General features: G+C 28.2%; 2 protein-coding genes and 1 long non-coding RNA gene across 9 annotated transcripts; 2 read left to right on the top strand and 1 right to left on the bottom strand.

The window, feature by feature from the left end:
- Positions 1 to 438: 438 nt before the first annotated feature.
- On the bottom strand, positions 439 to 7,878 carry LOC122516372 (arginyl-tRNA--protein transferase 1). 5 transcript variants are annotated; one of them, XM_043634121.1, is made up of 10 exons: positions 7,747 to 7,878; positions 6,750 to 6,867; positions 4,934 to 5,106; positions 4,696 to 4,822; positions 4,491 to 4,621; positions 3,988 to 4,418; positions 2,709 to 2,870; positions 1,038 to 1,210; positions 702 to 963; positions 439 to 628 (listed from the first exon to the last, which is right to left on the bottom strand). In XM_043634121.1, exons 3-10 carry the CDS (start codon positions 5,028 to 5,030, stop codon positions 473 to 475), a joined length of 1,539 nt encoding a protein of 512 aa, XP_043490056.1. In that variant the 5' UTR covers positions 5,031 to 5,106; positions 6,750 to 6,867; positions 7,747 to 7,878; the 3' UTR covers positions 439 to 472. The 5 variants fall into 5 exon arrangements, with proteins under 5 accessions (XP_043490056.1, XP_043490055.1, XP_043490057.1 ...); XM_043634120.1 differs by lacking the exon at positions 7,747 to 7,878 and having other exon boundaries at positions 6,750 to 7,316; XM_043634122.1 differs by lacking the exons at positions 6,750 to 6,867; positions 7,747 to 7,878 and adding an exon at positions 5,545 to 5,784.
- Positions 7,879 to 8,491: 613 nt separating this feature from the next.
- Positions 8,492 to 13,453, top strand: LOC122516374 (prohormone-2-like). 3 transcript variants are annotated; one of them, XM_043634127.1, is made up of 9 exons: positions 8,493 to 8,674; positions 10,094 to 10,214; positions 10,284 to 10,376; positions 10,454 to 10,589; positions 10,705 to 10,914; positions 12,473 to 12,574; positions 12,712 to 12,779; positions 12,867 to 13,111; positions 13,311 to 13,453. In XM_043634127.1, the coding sequence occupies exons 2-9, from the start codon at positions 10,094 to 10,096 to the stop codon at positions 13,398 to 13,400; spliced, it is 1,065 nt and encodes a 354-aa protein (XP_043490062.1). In that variant the 5' UTR covers positions 8,493 to 8,674; the 3' UTR covers positions 13,401 to 13,453. The 3 variants fall into 3 exon arrangements, with proteins under 3 accessions (XP_043490060.1, XP_043490063.1, XP_043490062.1); XM_043634125.1 differs by having other exon boundaries at positions 8,492 to 8,674; positions 10,094 to 10,376; XM_043634128.1 differs by lacking the exon at positions 12,473 to 12,574 and having other exon boundaries at positions 8,492 to 8,674; positions 10,094 to 10,376.
- A 2,663-nt stretch (positions 13,454 to 16,116) lies between these two features.
- On the top strand, positions 16,117 to 16,551 carry LOC122516505. The gene is made up of 2 exons (XR_006303584.1): positions 16,117 to 16,251; positions 16,356 to 16,551. It is a non-coding gene; the product is annotated as an uncharacterized LOC122516505 (long non-coding RNA).
- Positions 16,552 to 16,821: the final 270 nt, after the last annotated feature.

The following is a 16,821-nucleotide window of genomic DNA, read 5'->3' as shown; positions in this document are numbered from 1 at the left end:
GATTATTGTTTTTATTTAAATAATTCTTTAGAACAGCTCAATTTGAAGATAGCGATAAAAATATTTGAATAATACGTTCAAAATATTTACAATATGTACAATATTGTAAATTAATTCTAAGGTAGAAGAAGAGAAATATTTCTGTAATAATAATTAGAAAGTAAATTATTTTTCATAAAGGATGCAATTTATTAATATATTATACATATTTGTTTTATAATATTCAAATTTTAAAAGAAATTTTTAAAAATTAATTTTTTGTGTCTATATAAGAAATTAATTGCATTTTAATAATTAAATATATTTGTCTTTAGGTAAAAACACATGTATTTGTATGTAATAATTGTTTTTTTTTTTTTTTCAAAATTCATTAACAGCACAAAATTTAGAATAACAAATAAAATTATTCATCATTGTCATTAAAGAAAATATATATACTCTCAGAAAAACAATGTCATTTATTTTTTAGAAATTAGCTACGATAAAGAAGTAGACTTTGCGCACATTTCATTCCAACTAGGCTAGCGTACATTTTTAATTCGTTTTCTTCTCGTTTTACAGTCTCTTTATTCGCACGTATTTTATAAATTTCATAAGGCATTGCTATCTCACGATATAAAATTAATATCTGAAAAAATACAATTTTTAATTAAAGTAAAAATGTAAATAATGTTCTGAAGAAAGAAAGGGTATAAACAAACCTTATTAATATCAACTATACCATCTTCATCTATGGCATCTATATCCTCATTGAATCTACAATACTTATTTTTATCTAAATTTGCTAAACAAGGTTCGATGTCGCACCAAACATAAGTTTCTGGACATAAAAGCTTAGACGGTTTCATTCTAGCTTTGTATCGCATCTTGGGGCAAGTATGTATATAAAATCCCATGTAGTAATATTTTAAATTACTTGCGATTTTATTAAGATGTCTTGTTAAGTAAATTTCTCTTAAGGAACTGAGAACAGTAAATATACATATATTTCATCTGAAAAAAAACTTAAGAATTTCATCATTGTTCTATCCACTGACCTGAATGTCCCTAAAGAAAGAAAAGAATATTCTGGATCATAAAAGAAATATACACTTGAAACACACGATGGCAAAATATCTATAACGCCAATAGCAATCAGTTCATTGTCCAACCAGTATTGCTCGTGAAAGGAACCATACCCTTGAGGTGGGCCATTTTCAGGTGTCCATTCCTTTAAAATTACATATTCATGTGTATCATATAAAATATTTTTATATAATTATTAATTATATTTTTGATGTTTAATTTAATATATAATTGACATTAGAGATTTTATATAAAGTATATATGAATAACTTTTAATAAGTTCAAAATATTGAATGGAATACAAAGTGTACCTGCAAAGGACTCTTTACAAGAAAATTGACAAATGTTTTTTTATTACATTCCTGTGGTTCATCTCCGTGAACCGCCATTTGATATTTTTGGTAAAGATTTGCACTTCTATCAAGAGTTTTAAGAAATTCTTCTGTCATTACCCTCAATAATTTTATCTAATAAATTTGTGAAAGTAATTGTGAATAGAAAAAATACAGTTATTGTATATATAACATGCAAGGTAAATCATCAGTTTTTGTTATGGAATTTTAATATTTTAAGCTAATATTAGAGTTAATCTCTCATAAAATCTAAATGGAAAACAATCTTATACACATATTTTTGGTGTAGTTCACCTTGTATGTTGAAAATAAATTATTAATTTAAAAGGTCCACTTTGCTCCAATATAATTTCTTCTTTAGATAAATAATATGTGTACAACGTTTTTAAAGATAAGTACAATATCAGAATAAACAACAATTTCTATTATTTACACTATGTTATTTGAAATATTTATGGAACATTATCTAATACTTTTGAAACTATTTTGTTGTTTCATCTTTTTGAATTTTATATATTTTATGAAACATTGAGAAAATTTGTTATGATCTAAACAGTCCTAGATTAAATTATTTATAAGAAATTATTACTTATTGAATCAAAATTAACACATTCTAGACCAACGATGTAGTCTAATGTCATTTTAAATTCTTTAGCGGAATACCATTGATATAGTTTTATGTCATTTCAAAATCTGTAGCTAAATATTGGTAACGTAATCCTGTATTATTAAATATTAAATTGTAATTGTTAATTTATTTGTTAAATTTCATCTGATTGTTAAATGTTTAGTTTTATTTTATTTTCTTGTCAAACTTGTCAAATTATAGTAATGTTTTTATTATTCTATTTTTTATGGGTTTGAGGGAGTCTTATTACAATACCTTCTCACACAGCCTACCTTTCCAAAGAGGTTGTCTTACCACCTCTTTGGGATCAACAGTACAAGTTGTTCCGAAGTTGTCACTTATCGAAGTACTAATTGTGCCCATTGTTACTTAACTTTAGTGATTATACAGGAACTAATTTCCCCAACAAAGCGAGGTTGTTTATTTGTTATAAATTGTAGTATTATTTTTTAATTTAATAATATATTTTAGATCTCAAAAATTATATGCGGTATCCAGCTAAACATCTAGCCCGAACAAACGCCAGTCATGAATGCGTTAATTGATACTTTTACATAAATACAAATAATATACGATATCAAGAAATGTAACTAAAATTTTTAATACTTTCGCTCATTTTTATAATATTTTACAGTTGTGATTTTGGCACATTTAAAATTTACCTGTAATGGAGATCTCACAAGAAATCTTGTATACTGTTGCTCTGTAATCTTCTCTGTTGGAATCCGGTGTACTGTGTTTTGATATTTTTTATAGACCTCATAAGATTTTTTTGAAGACATTAGATACCCAGAGCTCATCGGCGAGGTTCTAACTAGTTTCAGCTTATAAAAGTCATTAATTTAACACAAATTTATCCAATGAAAAGTAAATCAAATTATCTTTAGATTAAAATACATAAGTCTCCATAACAGTTAACAATTGAATTGGAAGAACAGAAAAGTATTCTGTAAAAATTATACTCCTTTGAAATTAACAATCTTAAAGTTACAGAGCACTAATATATAAGACTAATTTCTTGAATATTTAATGACTTATCTGCAACATAATGTTTCATAAGCTTAAATTTAAAATACTATTGGAGAAAAGAGGACCATATTAGCAATTGCAGAATGTTTTATTAGAACTATTATGAATAATTTAAATTATTAAATACATCAGATTTACTATATTTGCAATGATTACTCGAAATAATCTTCTGTTTTAATGTACAAAAAATGTTTTCTTTCTATAATAATTATAGTTGATGAAAAAATATATAAAAACCATGTATTTTTTTTCCCTTTCTTTTCACAATTAACTAATCCTTTTTTAGAAATGATATAAAAATAAATAAAACACGTGATAATATACAGTAAAACCTCTTTTTGTGCGGTCCTTTTTTATACGATTTTATTTTTGTGCGATTTATTTTTATGCGGTATCTAAATCTCAGCAGCGTTGCTACCAGTTTTATGTTTTCTTTCAATGTACATATACATGTGTGGACGAACTCTGATTACATGGTCTCCTTGACGACGATGTATCCGGACTTCGCGACGCTGTTCATCTGATTTAAACAATCTCCTAACAATTATTTAATTTGATTGAAAGCATTTTCACATCTATATTTCGCAAATAATTGATGTATTTTCTAAGTGCGACTTTTTTTATGCGGTCCCTATCCGCCGCATAAAAAAAAATTAGGTAGTATATCGTACAAAGTTGTTTATAATATGTAAGTATTTATAAAATTACCGAATATTTTTTTGTACGATTTTTTTTATGCGGTCCCTATCCACCGCACAAAAAGAGGTTTTACTGTATATAAATATTAATATTTCTTTTGATAGTACAAAAGAGAAAGAAAACATTTTGATTGATGATTATTATTAATGAGATACTGGAATATATAAGATTTTTGTAACTTATTTAAAACATTTTTATCTTAACATATCTTACCTCTAATTTTTTGGTTCCAGTCCATATTTCTTCAAAAAATTCTTCCAAAGTTTTAACATTATTTTGTTGTTTGCTTTCTTTAAAGGCAGTTTCAATCTCTTTTAATGATTTCCCTTGAGCTAAAAGTTTCTTTTGTTTGCGTTCTATGCGTAAAAGTTTTGCTTTTTTACAAGGTATATTGCTAGAATTATTACTTCCTTGTATTGTACTTGTTTTTAAAGCAACGGGTATACTTCCATCAGAATTTGTCATAGAAGTACTACTGTCTAAATCTGATTCTTTCTTTAAATCACAAACATTCTTGCTACAATTTAATGTATTAGGATTTAATTTTTCATTAGGTTCGTTATCTATAGATGATACATTTAATTTGATAATATCTTTTTGCGCTAGTGTCGTGGGTTTATTCGGAATTTCTTCAAAATTTATATCTGTAAGCATAGCAGACTTAAGGTAAAGAATATTCAACATTGTATTCTAAATAACTATAATCATAAATATACCAGTAATATCTTGTCGTTCATCATTTGTATCCATAATATCATCTTTCTTTAGTTCATTTTTTAAAAATTTAGTCATACGTTTTAAAATTTTTTTTTGTGACTTGGAAATTTTAAAGTTTAAAACTTCACACCTGTAAATTACAATGTACCTGTAAATTATCAATTTATAGATTGTTTTATTTGTATATAAAAAAAGTATACTTACTTGATAGTATACATTGGACAACATGTTTGATCCATTGTAGGTTTATAACAATAACTACCACTTCTTCTCCATCCTCTGTCTATTAAGTTTTGATAATCATGAACTGTCAAATAGTGTGCCCACATGCCTATAATATTTTTAATTATTCACATATGTATACACATAACAATACTGTAGATTAGGTTATGTTGTAATATTTTATAAACTATTATTATTTTAAGAAATATGATGCTTTTACCATGACTAAAATTTGTATCTGGACTTTTACAGTAACCACATGCATGTACTTCTTCTTGAGCATAATACTCAACAATACTGAGACATTTACGAGACATCCTCTTTTAATGTTTATTTGATTTCGTCCAACAATCACAAACCGACTACTTAATGTATTTTTCACATATTGTAATTCTATAATTAGAAAAATGGAACTTGTTATGAACACATTTTTGATCATACATTAAAACCAGTTGTGTAGTCAATATTACTAAAGATTGCTAATAATCACAAGATCATTTCAGAACATGCTCTTTGATGCGCCATCTTGAATTATTGGAAACGAATAACGTCCAAGTACGAATTTTCAAACTCAACAATAATTAACTCAAATCATTTTAGGAAGTCCACGGATACTTTAGACTATTTCAAACGTACTAATTGTTTTTAAAAAAATATTATTTTTCTACATTTATTTTAATATATTGAAATGATTAGATAGCTGGAACAATATATTGTTTAAAATCAATATATGTATTTATATATTAACTTAGCTGACAAAATAAAAATTCTATCGTGACATCATTATTAATTTTGGCAGATAATTAATTAAGTATTTGTCAAAAAAATAACCTGCAATAATTCTTTCAGTAGTTTATGAAGAAAGTAGCGGTCGCTTTTATGAATGAACCTATCTCTTTCGTATGAACGAACAGCTATTATTATGGTTACACAAACATTGATCTGCCTTTTGGGATTCCCCCTTTCAACAATTTATGATTTACGAACGGGATTTATTTGTTCTATTAATTTATTATATAATTGTAAGATAAGTAATGACTTTAATTTCTTTCAACTTTATTATCTGAAAAAAGACATATATCGTGTATTAAACAAAAATAATAAAAAATAAAAATACATCAACTTTTTTTTACAAGGTTTTGAAATAACACAATTTAAGTGTTCCATTTCTTTTACATAATTTATTTCTTTTAATGTGATTTCAAAATCATTTTCCTCCTATTCGTTTGTTTTATTATAATGCATTTAACGAAACATTTTCATTAGAGTGAAGTGTAAAGTTTGTGTTATCAGATGTATTAGAGTTTAAAATAGATACATATGCTTTTTTTACAAATTTACGTTATTTTAATTGGAATTATTATCAAATTTACGACAAATAATTTATTAAATGTTACTTCTAGTATTATTAATTTTAAGTTTTTTCTTTTTTTTTTTTTATATTAATGCGTTAATAATTTTATTATAGTTAATAATTGAAATATATATATATATATTTGATTTTACTGTTAAATATATTTATTGTACATAAATACGTGTATATATAGTTTATATATATATTAGTTTTGATTACTCTTCCTTTGACGGGTTTGAGGGAAACAATTTATATATAATGAATAAAATAACAAGTTTTTTTTTCTATTTGGAGAACATCTTCGATAAATATTAATTTTTATTCTATTTTTGTATCTATGACCTTGAATGTAGATAGTCGATAAAATTGTCTTTAAAAGGACAAAAATTGTAGGGGTTAAAAACGCATCCACTTAAAAAAATGACGATGAACTTCCAATCCCCTTAGTGTCTCCTGGGAAAAAATTTTCCTTATAACTTAATTTGTCTCTTGACAGCAAACAACCATTATTCGAAATATTTCTTTTTATCACTACAATTGTAGACATTATTCGAGTAATCATTCTTCCACATTTTTCTGAGTGATTTGAACATTTCTATTTTATAACACTAAATGGATTCTAATCACAGTTCAATTATTCTTCTGTCAAAGGATTTTTAGTTTAACAGTTCTCTTTTCTCACCTTTCTCTTATATTTTCGTGTTCCGTCATATGCGCGTAAATTCCCCCACCAACTGAGCCATAGGATAGTGGAGATTCGCTGTTTATAAAATCAGCAATTGACGTCAACGGAAACCACCCTTCAGGACGTTAACGCAAAATTAGATCAAGCGGTACCAACAAATGACAAGTATCCTATACTAGAACACTCCTCAACAAGATTCTTCTTTGCTTTTTTTTTCATTCATTTCCATTCATAATACTCGATAATTAGATGGTCCTTCGTTTGTTATTAGCCAATTTTAATTATATTTTTTGAAGAAGAAAAAAAGCGTTTTTTATTTTAATAGGATGTGACGTAGTATCTATTAATTCATTGTTAATGAACATGAGCTTTAAATACCTTTAAAATTATACAATTTTCTTTTTTATTGTTTGTGCACACATTCTCATGAACGTGATTTTACGCAAGCGTATTACTTATCATTATATTGAAAATAGGTCAATTACGGGAAAACTCTATACTGCGATAAACTAGGCATCTTTTACAAACGATTCGATGAAAATTCCATTAAACGGATCGAAATTCTTTCAATTTACAATTACATTAAAATCTAAGAAGATAATAGTATTATTCACAAAATTGTTTACTTCTAAATAAAAATTATTAATTAATAAATTAATAATATACTAATTAATTAATTATTAATAAAATAAAATTTTAAATAAATACAAAATATTTTAAATCGCACTTGCCATATTGATAGCTTCATTATGATTAAAATTGACGAAGGTCATAGGATTTAATTGTTGCTTACTATGCAAGCTACATATAATTTATTTTTATGAAAAAGATTTATTTATATCTCACGAATTCGTCAGTGCACGCACACATTAATAATATTCTGCGTTTGACAATTTCAATGAAACCGCGACAATAAATATTTCCTTTGGGATTTAACATTATCATGCAATGAAGAAGCAAAATATTTATTAAACTCTTCAGCTCCTCTCAGTACCTTGTTATCCCTAGCGATCCACTATAAGTTGACGTAACAGCTACGTGGGTGGTTTACGTTTTCACGTGGGCGTTTGGCCTGTTGCGAGAGATGAATTGGAAGATCTGGTTTGAACAAAAATTTTACCTTGCTTTTTATAATCATCCAGACAAGAAGTAAAACTATTACTGGAAAAAGAAAAAGATTAAATAAAAAAATATACTAATGAATATTTGCAATGCTTAATGAATATGAAAGCTTTTTCACTTTATTATTAAAAGATTTGCAAAAGCTTACGTGAGAGGAATGGAAGAATGAGGGAGAAGAAGCGAATGAAGAGGAGGGGAGGGGGTGGGGAAAGAAGAGAAGGGGGCGGAAACATCCCGAGGGTATCTACGTGTTGGGGTCATTGCGTGGGTAGATCAAATGTATCACGGTAAATGAAAAAGTGTAGGTGGATGCGCGCGTTCGCAATTGCGTCTCTTCTTCGCAAATGACGCGGCGCAGTTATGTGGGCGAAGAAATAGGAAAACAAAAAGGGATGAGAGTGTAGATGAATGTACAGGCATACACTGAAACACAACCATAAATGTACACATATGAATAAGAAAAAACATATACGTTCTTTCATTATATTCTTTGACACACACATATATTCTGTATATTATATATCTATATACTAAGGTAGGTCTGTGTTTGAAAGGTAGACGGAGGGTAGGAAATGGGGGTTGAAGCCAAGGGTGGGGGTGGTTGATCGACCGTACCAGCCACTGCTTTTCTAGTCGTCCTGCCAAGCTCCGACGTTCATTCCAGGCAGATCCGCCAAAGCTAAAAGGACGCGACCAAATCGCGCTACAACTTTCAAAAGGACGAAGAAAAATCGTTCGAACATTCGACGAACTTCAAACTCGTCGTCTATTCTATCTGTGTGGTCACAATAGATATTAAGGTAAATTTTTCTTTTTTTTCTCTCGATTGATACGATATATTATAAAAAAAATAATTATTTTTGTCACTTTTTGTTTCTTTTTTTTTTTTTTTTACATAGCGCGCAAATAAATTTCTTTCATTAATTCTTTCTGTTTTTTTTTCTCCATTTTCTTTTTTCCATCTTCTTCTTCTTTCTCTTATCATTTTCTTTTAACTTTATATTCATATCAATTTGTTTATAAATGTGTTTGGAATGAAATATTTATTAATTAAATATTTCATTAATTTACTGGTACGTTTATATTACTTTTTCAAAAATAAATATAAAAACATATAAGTTCAATCTTATGTCTAGCACACATAATTTTCTCGTCTTATTTAATATAATATAATTGCTACAAAAATTTATGTATACAAATTTAAATAACTGCGACTGAAATATATGAGCACTGTTTTTTTTTTCTTGCACCTTATAAACATGATAGGGAAACGATATTCTAATATCGGTAGCCACGGTTGACGTGACATTTACCGGAGGTATATAAGCGTGCATTTTTAGAGAGAAGATCATGCGATATTAATACTTTCTACGTAATCGAAAACGTCATAGAATACGTCATAGATAGAGACTTTTATCAATGAATGGATGATCACTGGAAATATATCTTTAATTATGAGCGACACAGCTGTGAACGTCGTGTTGCACGATAAGTAACTACAGTATACCTAGATGCAACAAGTGTGCGATTTCTAGGTCTACTATATCCGGCTTTCTGATACAGAAGTTGGCCCGCTTTAATTGAGGAAAGCTTTTCGTGCGATTAGATTATTTACGATCAAATTATAAATTAACTAATGTAGACCCAGATTTTGATTAGTAATCCAATATATCGTTAAAAAACACACATTCTTTTATCAGCTTATTTCAAGGATATTTATTTTCGTTTTTTTTCACTTATTTAATTATTTTTTTATATATTAAAAAATTATTTATTAAGATAATAGAAATTAATAAATTTATCGCATCTACAATATTTAAAAAGTATGTTATAATAAAACTACTATTTTTTGCGTTTCATATAAGTGACTTTTATTGTATATAAAGCATATTATATATAAAATGTTATCACATCGACAACTTTATCGTATCTTGGAGTATTATATTGTTTAGCAATTGTAACACGAACGAACATTTTCTTACGTAGCTTCCTACGAGGTATACCTATAGATTAATTTTTGATCAGCAATGTATACTGAAAATAGACTCTTGACATTCCGCGTTACGTGACATTTAAACTTCCCTCTTTTTTTCTCTCAAAGTGACCTGATGCCTTTAATTGCTTATAATACTAAACGTAAAGTATGAACCCCAATTAGTTTATAAAAAGAACTTTGTGAATTCTTGTGTGGAAAAACAATTGTTATTTATTCCTTACAGATGTTTAATAGTTGGACGCGGTGTTTGTTGATACTTTGCACTTTAACTGCTCTGAGTTTTTCCTTACCCACGAGTTTGAATAAGGATGCGAAGAAAAGCGATCAAATGACGAGAATAAAACGTGAGCAACATCATCCTATCGAATCGAACAAAAATTTTATAAAAGATATCACAAAATTTGTATCCCTAGCGAAACGAGCTCAGGAAACGTTGATGTTCGGAAATCAACAAAATCGACAGCCCGAAAATAGAGGCAACCCTTATGTTTCAAGCACGGAAAAAAGTAAATAACATTAGTTAAACATACAGTAGTTTAAACCAAATCGTATCGAGAATGTGCATGAAACTTTGTATTTTCAGGGTCACTAAACGCGGCAGGATTAGATAGTTTAAAGATGTCCCTTACGAAAGAGAACAAGTTCCCTAATGCAAAATCACCGAGAAATTCATTGGACGAGCGCAAAGTATACAATCCACGTGATAATAAAAATTACGAGTAAGTTCGGGATCGAATAATCGAATTTCTAAGATTCAAATTATAATCGAAATCTATTCTAATTTAAAGTATCTAGCTTTTCAATTGTTCAATTTGTTTTAATATTTCTACGCAGATATGGAAAAGTCATAGTGACCGAAGAAGGTGACGAGATTCCTCAAGTATCGGACGTAGCATCTTATACTCGTTATTACATGAACGACGATCGGCGAAAACGATTAGAAAAATTCATTCCAAATATTCATACAACTACTGTTCCACCTTCGTGCACGGAATATCACATGGCATATCCAACCCAGAACCCGCCGATTCAAATGAAAAAAAAGTAAGTTAACGAATTATTATTATAATCATTATTATCATTATTATTATCGACAGTATTATCATAAGTTCGAATAACTTTCATATTGGCGATGTCACACCTGTAGAATGAGAATCCCAGGGGAACTAAATCGAGTAGTACACCCTGAACTACCCTAAAATACCCAACCATTTGCTCCCTTTTTTCCAACTATCTCGCTGTTTCTTCGACGCTTTCTCTCAATGGGGGCGAGAAAGTTGATGGGAGGGCGTTGCCCTCGGTAGGAACGGCGGTCGGCTTGACGACCGAGTCGTATTGAACAACTCGGAGATGTGTCGTCGTCGTACCGATCAGTAACCAACCCTTACCGACGATAAAAGTATCTTTTCAAGTTGGTCTTATAAAAGAAATTCTTTCTCTATTTACTGAAGCACTGAATCACGTTTCACACTTAAATTTATATTTATTCAAGAAAATGTTTCTATGTATAATACTTGTTTTACATTTTCTACGTCAGCATTCTATTTTTATCACGGAAGGCTATACGTGACGAACACTTCTGTTTGAACAAACGTCGATTAAATGTCATAGGTCGTAGAGTAGATAATCAATTTTAACTATACAGGTGTTATTTATTTCTCTCTCTCTCTCTCTTTTCATCTCTCATCGTATCAACGATAATATTTTGATCGAAATGAAAATAAGTGATATTCTCTCATTCAGAAAAAATCTCTCGAGTCACCCTATACAATCTACTGGAACCTTCTTATTGTTAGATCTTTCCCTTCCATCTCCTTCCTTTACGTATTACGTATAACGTAGCATAAACGCGCACACTTTCTCACAAGCACGTAGATGAAGTTTGGCGCAGACTATCGTTCGATACGAGTGACGCAAAAGAGGTGGGGGATAGTGGAGGAGTTATGTGGAAAAGGGTTGGTAAGAAGGGTGGGAGGGATGTTTTCCACGGTAGTGTGATCGTACGAAAAGCTGAATGGAACCAACCAGGAAAACTAGGTCACGGTATTACTGCCGGTATTACTTCTTATAGAGTCGGACAATCAGCTGATATCAACGCTTAATTATTTTTTAAATTATTTCCTTTCTCATTGCATTGTAAAAAGCTTCTTTAGTATTAACGAAAGATAGAAACAAAAAAAAGAAGAAAATTACCGGACTAGTAATAAAAACTGTTAGTTTTTGAACATAAACGATAATATCGAACGAATTAATCGAATATTCAAATTTAATTAATTGTTGGAAAACTAATGAATATAACGAATAAAAAAAGAAGAATTTTTTGATTTACCTTGTCGAAGTATGAAACCAACGGAAAAGGTATTAGCGTTACGCGATACTCGTGTTATTACGTAGTACCTTGCGTATCGGTAGATCAAATCATTTTTTCTATGAATAAATGATAAATTATCGAACTATCGAGTGTTTTTAAGTGTCCATCAGAAAAAGAAAATTCAAATTATATTTATTTTCGTTTTCGTTTGAATGCGAATTTTAAGGACGAAAGTAATCTTATAATTTATAAATATCCGTATTTAAGCGTTCTGTTGTACGATCATTTTAGCATTCCTATCTACGCGGAACCACGTTATAAACGCGAAGTGGAAATTCACCCTGAACCTGTATGGAATCTTTTATCAATGTGGGGAAACGGACATCGCAACAGGTTACGATTCATTACGTATATATACTTATACACGCGTGTGTATACTTCGATTGACAACTTTGAATTTTTCCTTAATGTAAATTAATATTTACTTTTGTTATACAATTATTCAAAAGTTTGAATTTAAATTGGCACAGATATACGAACGAGGATTACGATAACGAAGAAGACGGTGACCTGATAGAAGATGAAGATCCCAGAAATGGTAAAAATCATCTAAAAATATTGATTTTATTAATTGATACAAATTTCGAAAGAACTTTATTTATTATCGATAAACAAATGTGAACAGCTCTAGCTTGGATGAATGCTCCTGGATATTCTTCGTATCGTTATGGTACAGATACCCTTCCACCTTCTGAAATCGGTATCGTGCACACTCATCCATCTGCTTATTACGATCAATATGAAAATCAATACGGACAACAGTTCGATAATGGTGTCCATCCTTATATCAATCAATACGGATCTCTTTATTCTCAAGATTCCTATTATCCCACAGAGAGAAAATATATAACTACGAAAAAACGAACACCGGTGAGACACGATAATAATTCAAATAATTCTTTAAATTAAATACGTATTTTTTAAAATTTTATGCTTTTGCATTTTTATTTTATTAAACTTTATTTAATAGAAAAGAAAGAAAATAAAAGAGTATAACGAGAAGAGAATAAAAAAAAAGAAATATTAGTTTAAATTATTCTCTATAACTAATCTGATTTATTCATTTCAGAGTTACGATTCGTACGTTAATGTCGTTCCACTACAAATGGGTATCCAACCACGTGCTTATCCTCCCTACCCTCATCATATGGTTTATTAATTTATTAGTCTTAATTAAAAGCATAATTGAAGAATTTTTAATTTCATCGGGAATATTGGACAAAGAAAAAAGAGAGTTTGTAAAACTGTTATGTACAAGCTCGCTATTATTTGGACATAGTGTACGACACGTTTCTTGTAGACACTTCTCTTTAACTATATAATAATCCTTTATCGCAATTGAGGAGAGTGCCCGAGAGTTAAAGACTATTTACTTTAAGAAATACGGTGCTGGAAAAGACTTATTTCAATTTGCAAGAATTTGCTGAAATAGAGGCACCATGGTTTCTTTAATAAACCATGTTTGCGCGTTTGCGCTTATATACGCAAGAATAGGTAAAAATGTATGTATTATGTATGAATTTCTACATACTTTTATTTTTTTTTTTTTTTATAATTTCATCGATACGTTTCTTAACAATTTTAATCTCATTTCAATTAATCAAAATTATGTATAATAATAATTAATCGAGAGATTTTATATATTATTTTGTACGTTAAGTTAGTTTTTATTTATTTTTTTTTTTTTTTCGAAAATATTCGACTAACGTTTCATTATTTAATTTTAATTTCAATTTTTCTATGAAGAAAAGACTGCTATTACTTGCATGATGTACAAATGCAATTTGTAGATAGAAAGTTTTACCTGCCTAAATACACACGAGTAAAAAAAAATAAAGAAAAATATAAAAAATAAAGAAAAAGGAATTATTCTTCAGCACGTTCTTGCAATTTGTTATTTTAAATTAAAAAAACTTTTCTTCAAGTATTCTCTGATGAAGTTCCACTGTTATAATACGATCGACGACTGAACAATGATAAAATTAAAGAAATTTAATTTCTAATTTTTTTTACAATTAACCGTGTAATTATAACGAGATTATTACATTCAAAAGATTGATAAAAGGTATGAATCCGAGTTATGATAAGTAACCTTTTGCATAGTGAAAAGATAATGGCAAAATTTTCAAAAACATTCCACACTTATTGTTAAATATATTTGATATATATATATATATATATATATATATATATATATATATATAATAGTCAATATATCTTTTATTAAATTGACACTCGTCGATTGAAGCACGATTTCAAAATGATCATCATCTATTTCATATACTCTACAATTTTGCAACATATCATTGCATTTATTATAAAATGAAAAACAAGTACAGATTAATCGAAGATAATAGTAATTAAAAACAAAAATATAAATCAAAAATGCGCATTGAAAACAAAAAACATTGTTTTACGAATGCAATAATCACCAAATCGTATGTTTCTTATGTTAATCACTAACTGTTATATTTATTAACTCATTTAAGAGAAAGCGATTTCAAAGTGTTAAGTATCCATAGGGATAAGACCGAGAGTGGTGTTTGAAAATATTTTTCCTCTATATAAAAATACAACTCACATGGCCTTCCATAATAATGTATACTCTGAGGAGACTGAATAATCGCTTTCTCGTAGATCCGCTTAAAATACAAAAAAGAAATAAATTAGTTAATTAATTAAAGTAATAACTTGAAATATAATAGCGCAGACTGATGAGAAATCATAGCTTTTAATGCCTTTGGTAATCGTTTAGTATTATATTTACGATTAGATTTATTTAGAATAAGTAGATATGATTATGAAGAACAATAATTCAGTATTGCCAAGTAATTAATATTATAAATAGTAAAAGTGTTTATTATACTATAAATTAAATGAACAAAAATTTATCGACTGAGTTTGCTACCTTATACTTTTTTAGCAATACTTTAAAAAAAATCTAGTAAGAAAGAATATTAATTATGCTGAAAGAAGTATAATACAAAAAATACCAGAAGATTATTTACTATAATTAATGAATTTATTTTTCTTTCTCGTAGGCTGATTGAAATTTGTATATGAAAAACAAATTATAATTTTCACATACTTTTTCTTACATAATTCTTTATTTTTATAATGTTATTATTGATTATAAATTCGCTTAATACGAAATGCAATTTCGTCATCAGCAAATATGTTACTATTTTAATATATCGTCCCTCCTCTATATTGACGTTGTGCAACATAATATAGATTATTTCAATGTGAAACATTTTATCTTTCTTAATGTAATATATTTTCGATATAAACAAAAATGAAAATACTTGCACTAAAAAATCAAATATTATTAACTTATTCTATTTTCCTCTACATTATGTACGAAAATCATGATTATGATAAGAAATCTTTACTATTATCGATTATTCTACGTTTTATAAGTTGATGACAACTATCATAATATAATATACGAGTAAATAATTATATACTTAAATTAAATATTTAAAATATATTTTTATTCTTACGCTGGAACTGGAACCATAAAAAAAAATTATATTCATTCAAAAAAGATTATAATGATTGTGACTTTAACTAAAATCATGCAATAATTCATATACCGTATCTCGTTGTATGCAAAGCATTATATTCAATATTGGAAAAAATGTAATAAATAATGACATGGAACTCGCGTAGTATTTATATTTATATTGAAACTACCTACATTTTCTAATTTGTTTTATTTTTATCTTTAATTATAAGATTACAACATTTTGGTTCTTTTTTTCATTTCATTAATGATGTTAACAGTAATTAATATTTCCTACTTTATCAATAAAGATAAAACAAAATGTAATACCAATGAATACAGCAGTATATAGAAGCTCACAAGTCCACTTTTTGCGTAACCACATTCATCTTAGTTACTAACCTGAAAACTAGAGGGCGATAGTAGGTACTTAACGCGATAACAGTACAAACTATCAAAGAATACAGTATGCTTGGACTTTCAACTATGGATTTTGAAGGGGACGGTACATAAATCATATATTCGGAGCTTTTAGACAACAATAAACATTTCCTTCGATTAATTAACAATTATTTTAATAATCTAGTGCACTTTTTACTTATATTACAGGAAAATTTTATCCTCGAAATCATCACTGCGCAGGAGCGTTAAAATAATTACTTAAAAACGAAGATATTCTTCGTACAGAAACACGATATATACATTTTTTCGACATACTCTGCATTTTATGGATGTAGGCTTCTCATACTTACACGGGTATTTCAAATTGTTAAATTTAACAATAAACCTTTGAGATTTTCTTCTATTTGAACGCCTTAAAAAACTACTTTTTAAAATATATGTATAAAAATAATTCTGAAGAGACACACATGTGTTTATACATTAAAAATTAAATATAATTATTTAAAATTCTATTACAATATATATAACTAAATTATATTAATATTTAAGAATACTTTATTCTTTGATAGTTTGTACCGTCATCGCGTTAAGTACCTACTACCGCCCATTAGTTCTCAGGTTAGTAACTAAGATGAATGTGGTTACGCGAAAAGTTAACTTGTGAACTTATATG

The sequence above is a fragment of the Polistes fuscatus genome, unplaced genomic scaffold (genome assembly GCF_010416935.1).
Source record: "Polistes fuscatus isolate 324 unplaced genomic scaffold, CU_Pfus_HIC Scaffold2, whole genome shotgun sequence".
Taxonomy (NCBI): Eukaryota; Metazoa; Arthropoda; class Insecta; order Hymenoptera; family Vespidae; genus Polistes; species Polistes fuscatus.
The sequence above is the reverse complement of the archived record's forward strand: the minus strand, read 5'-3'. Positions and strand labels throughout refer to the sequence as shown.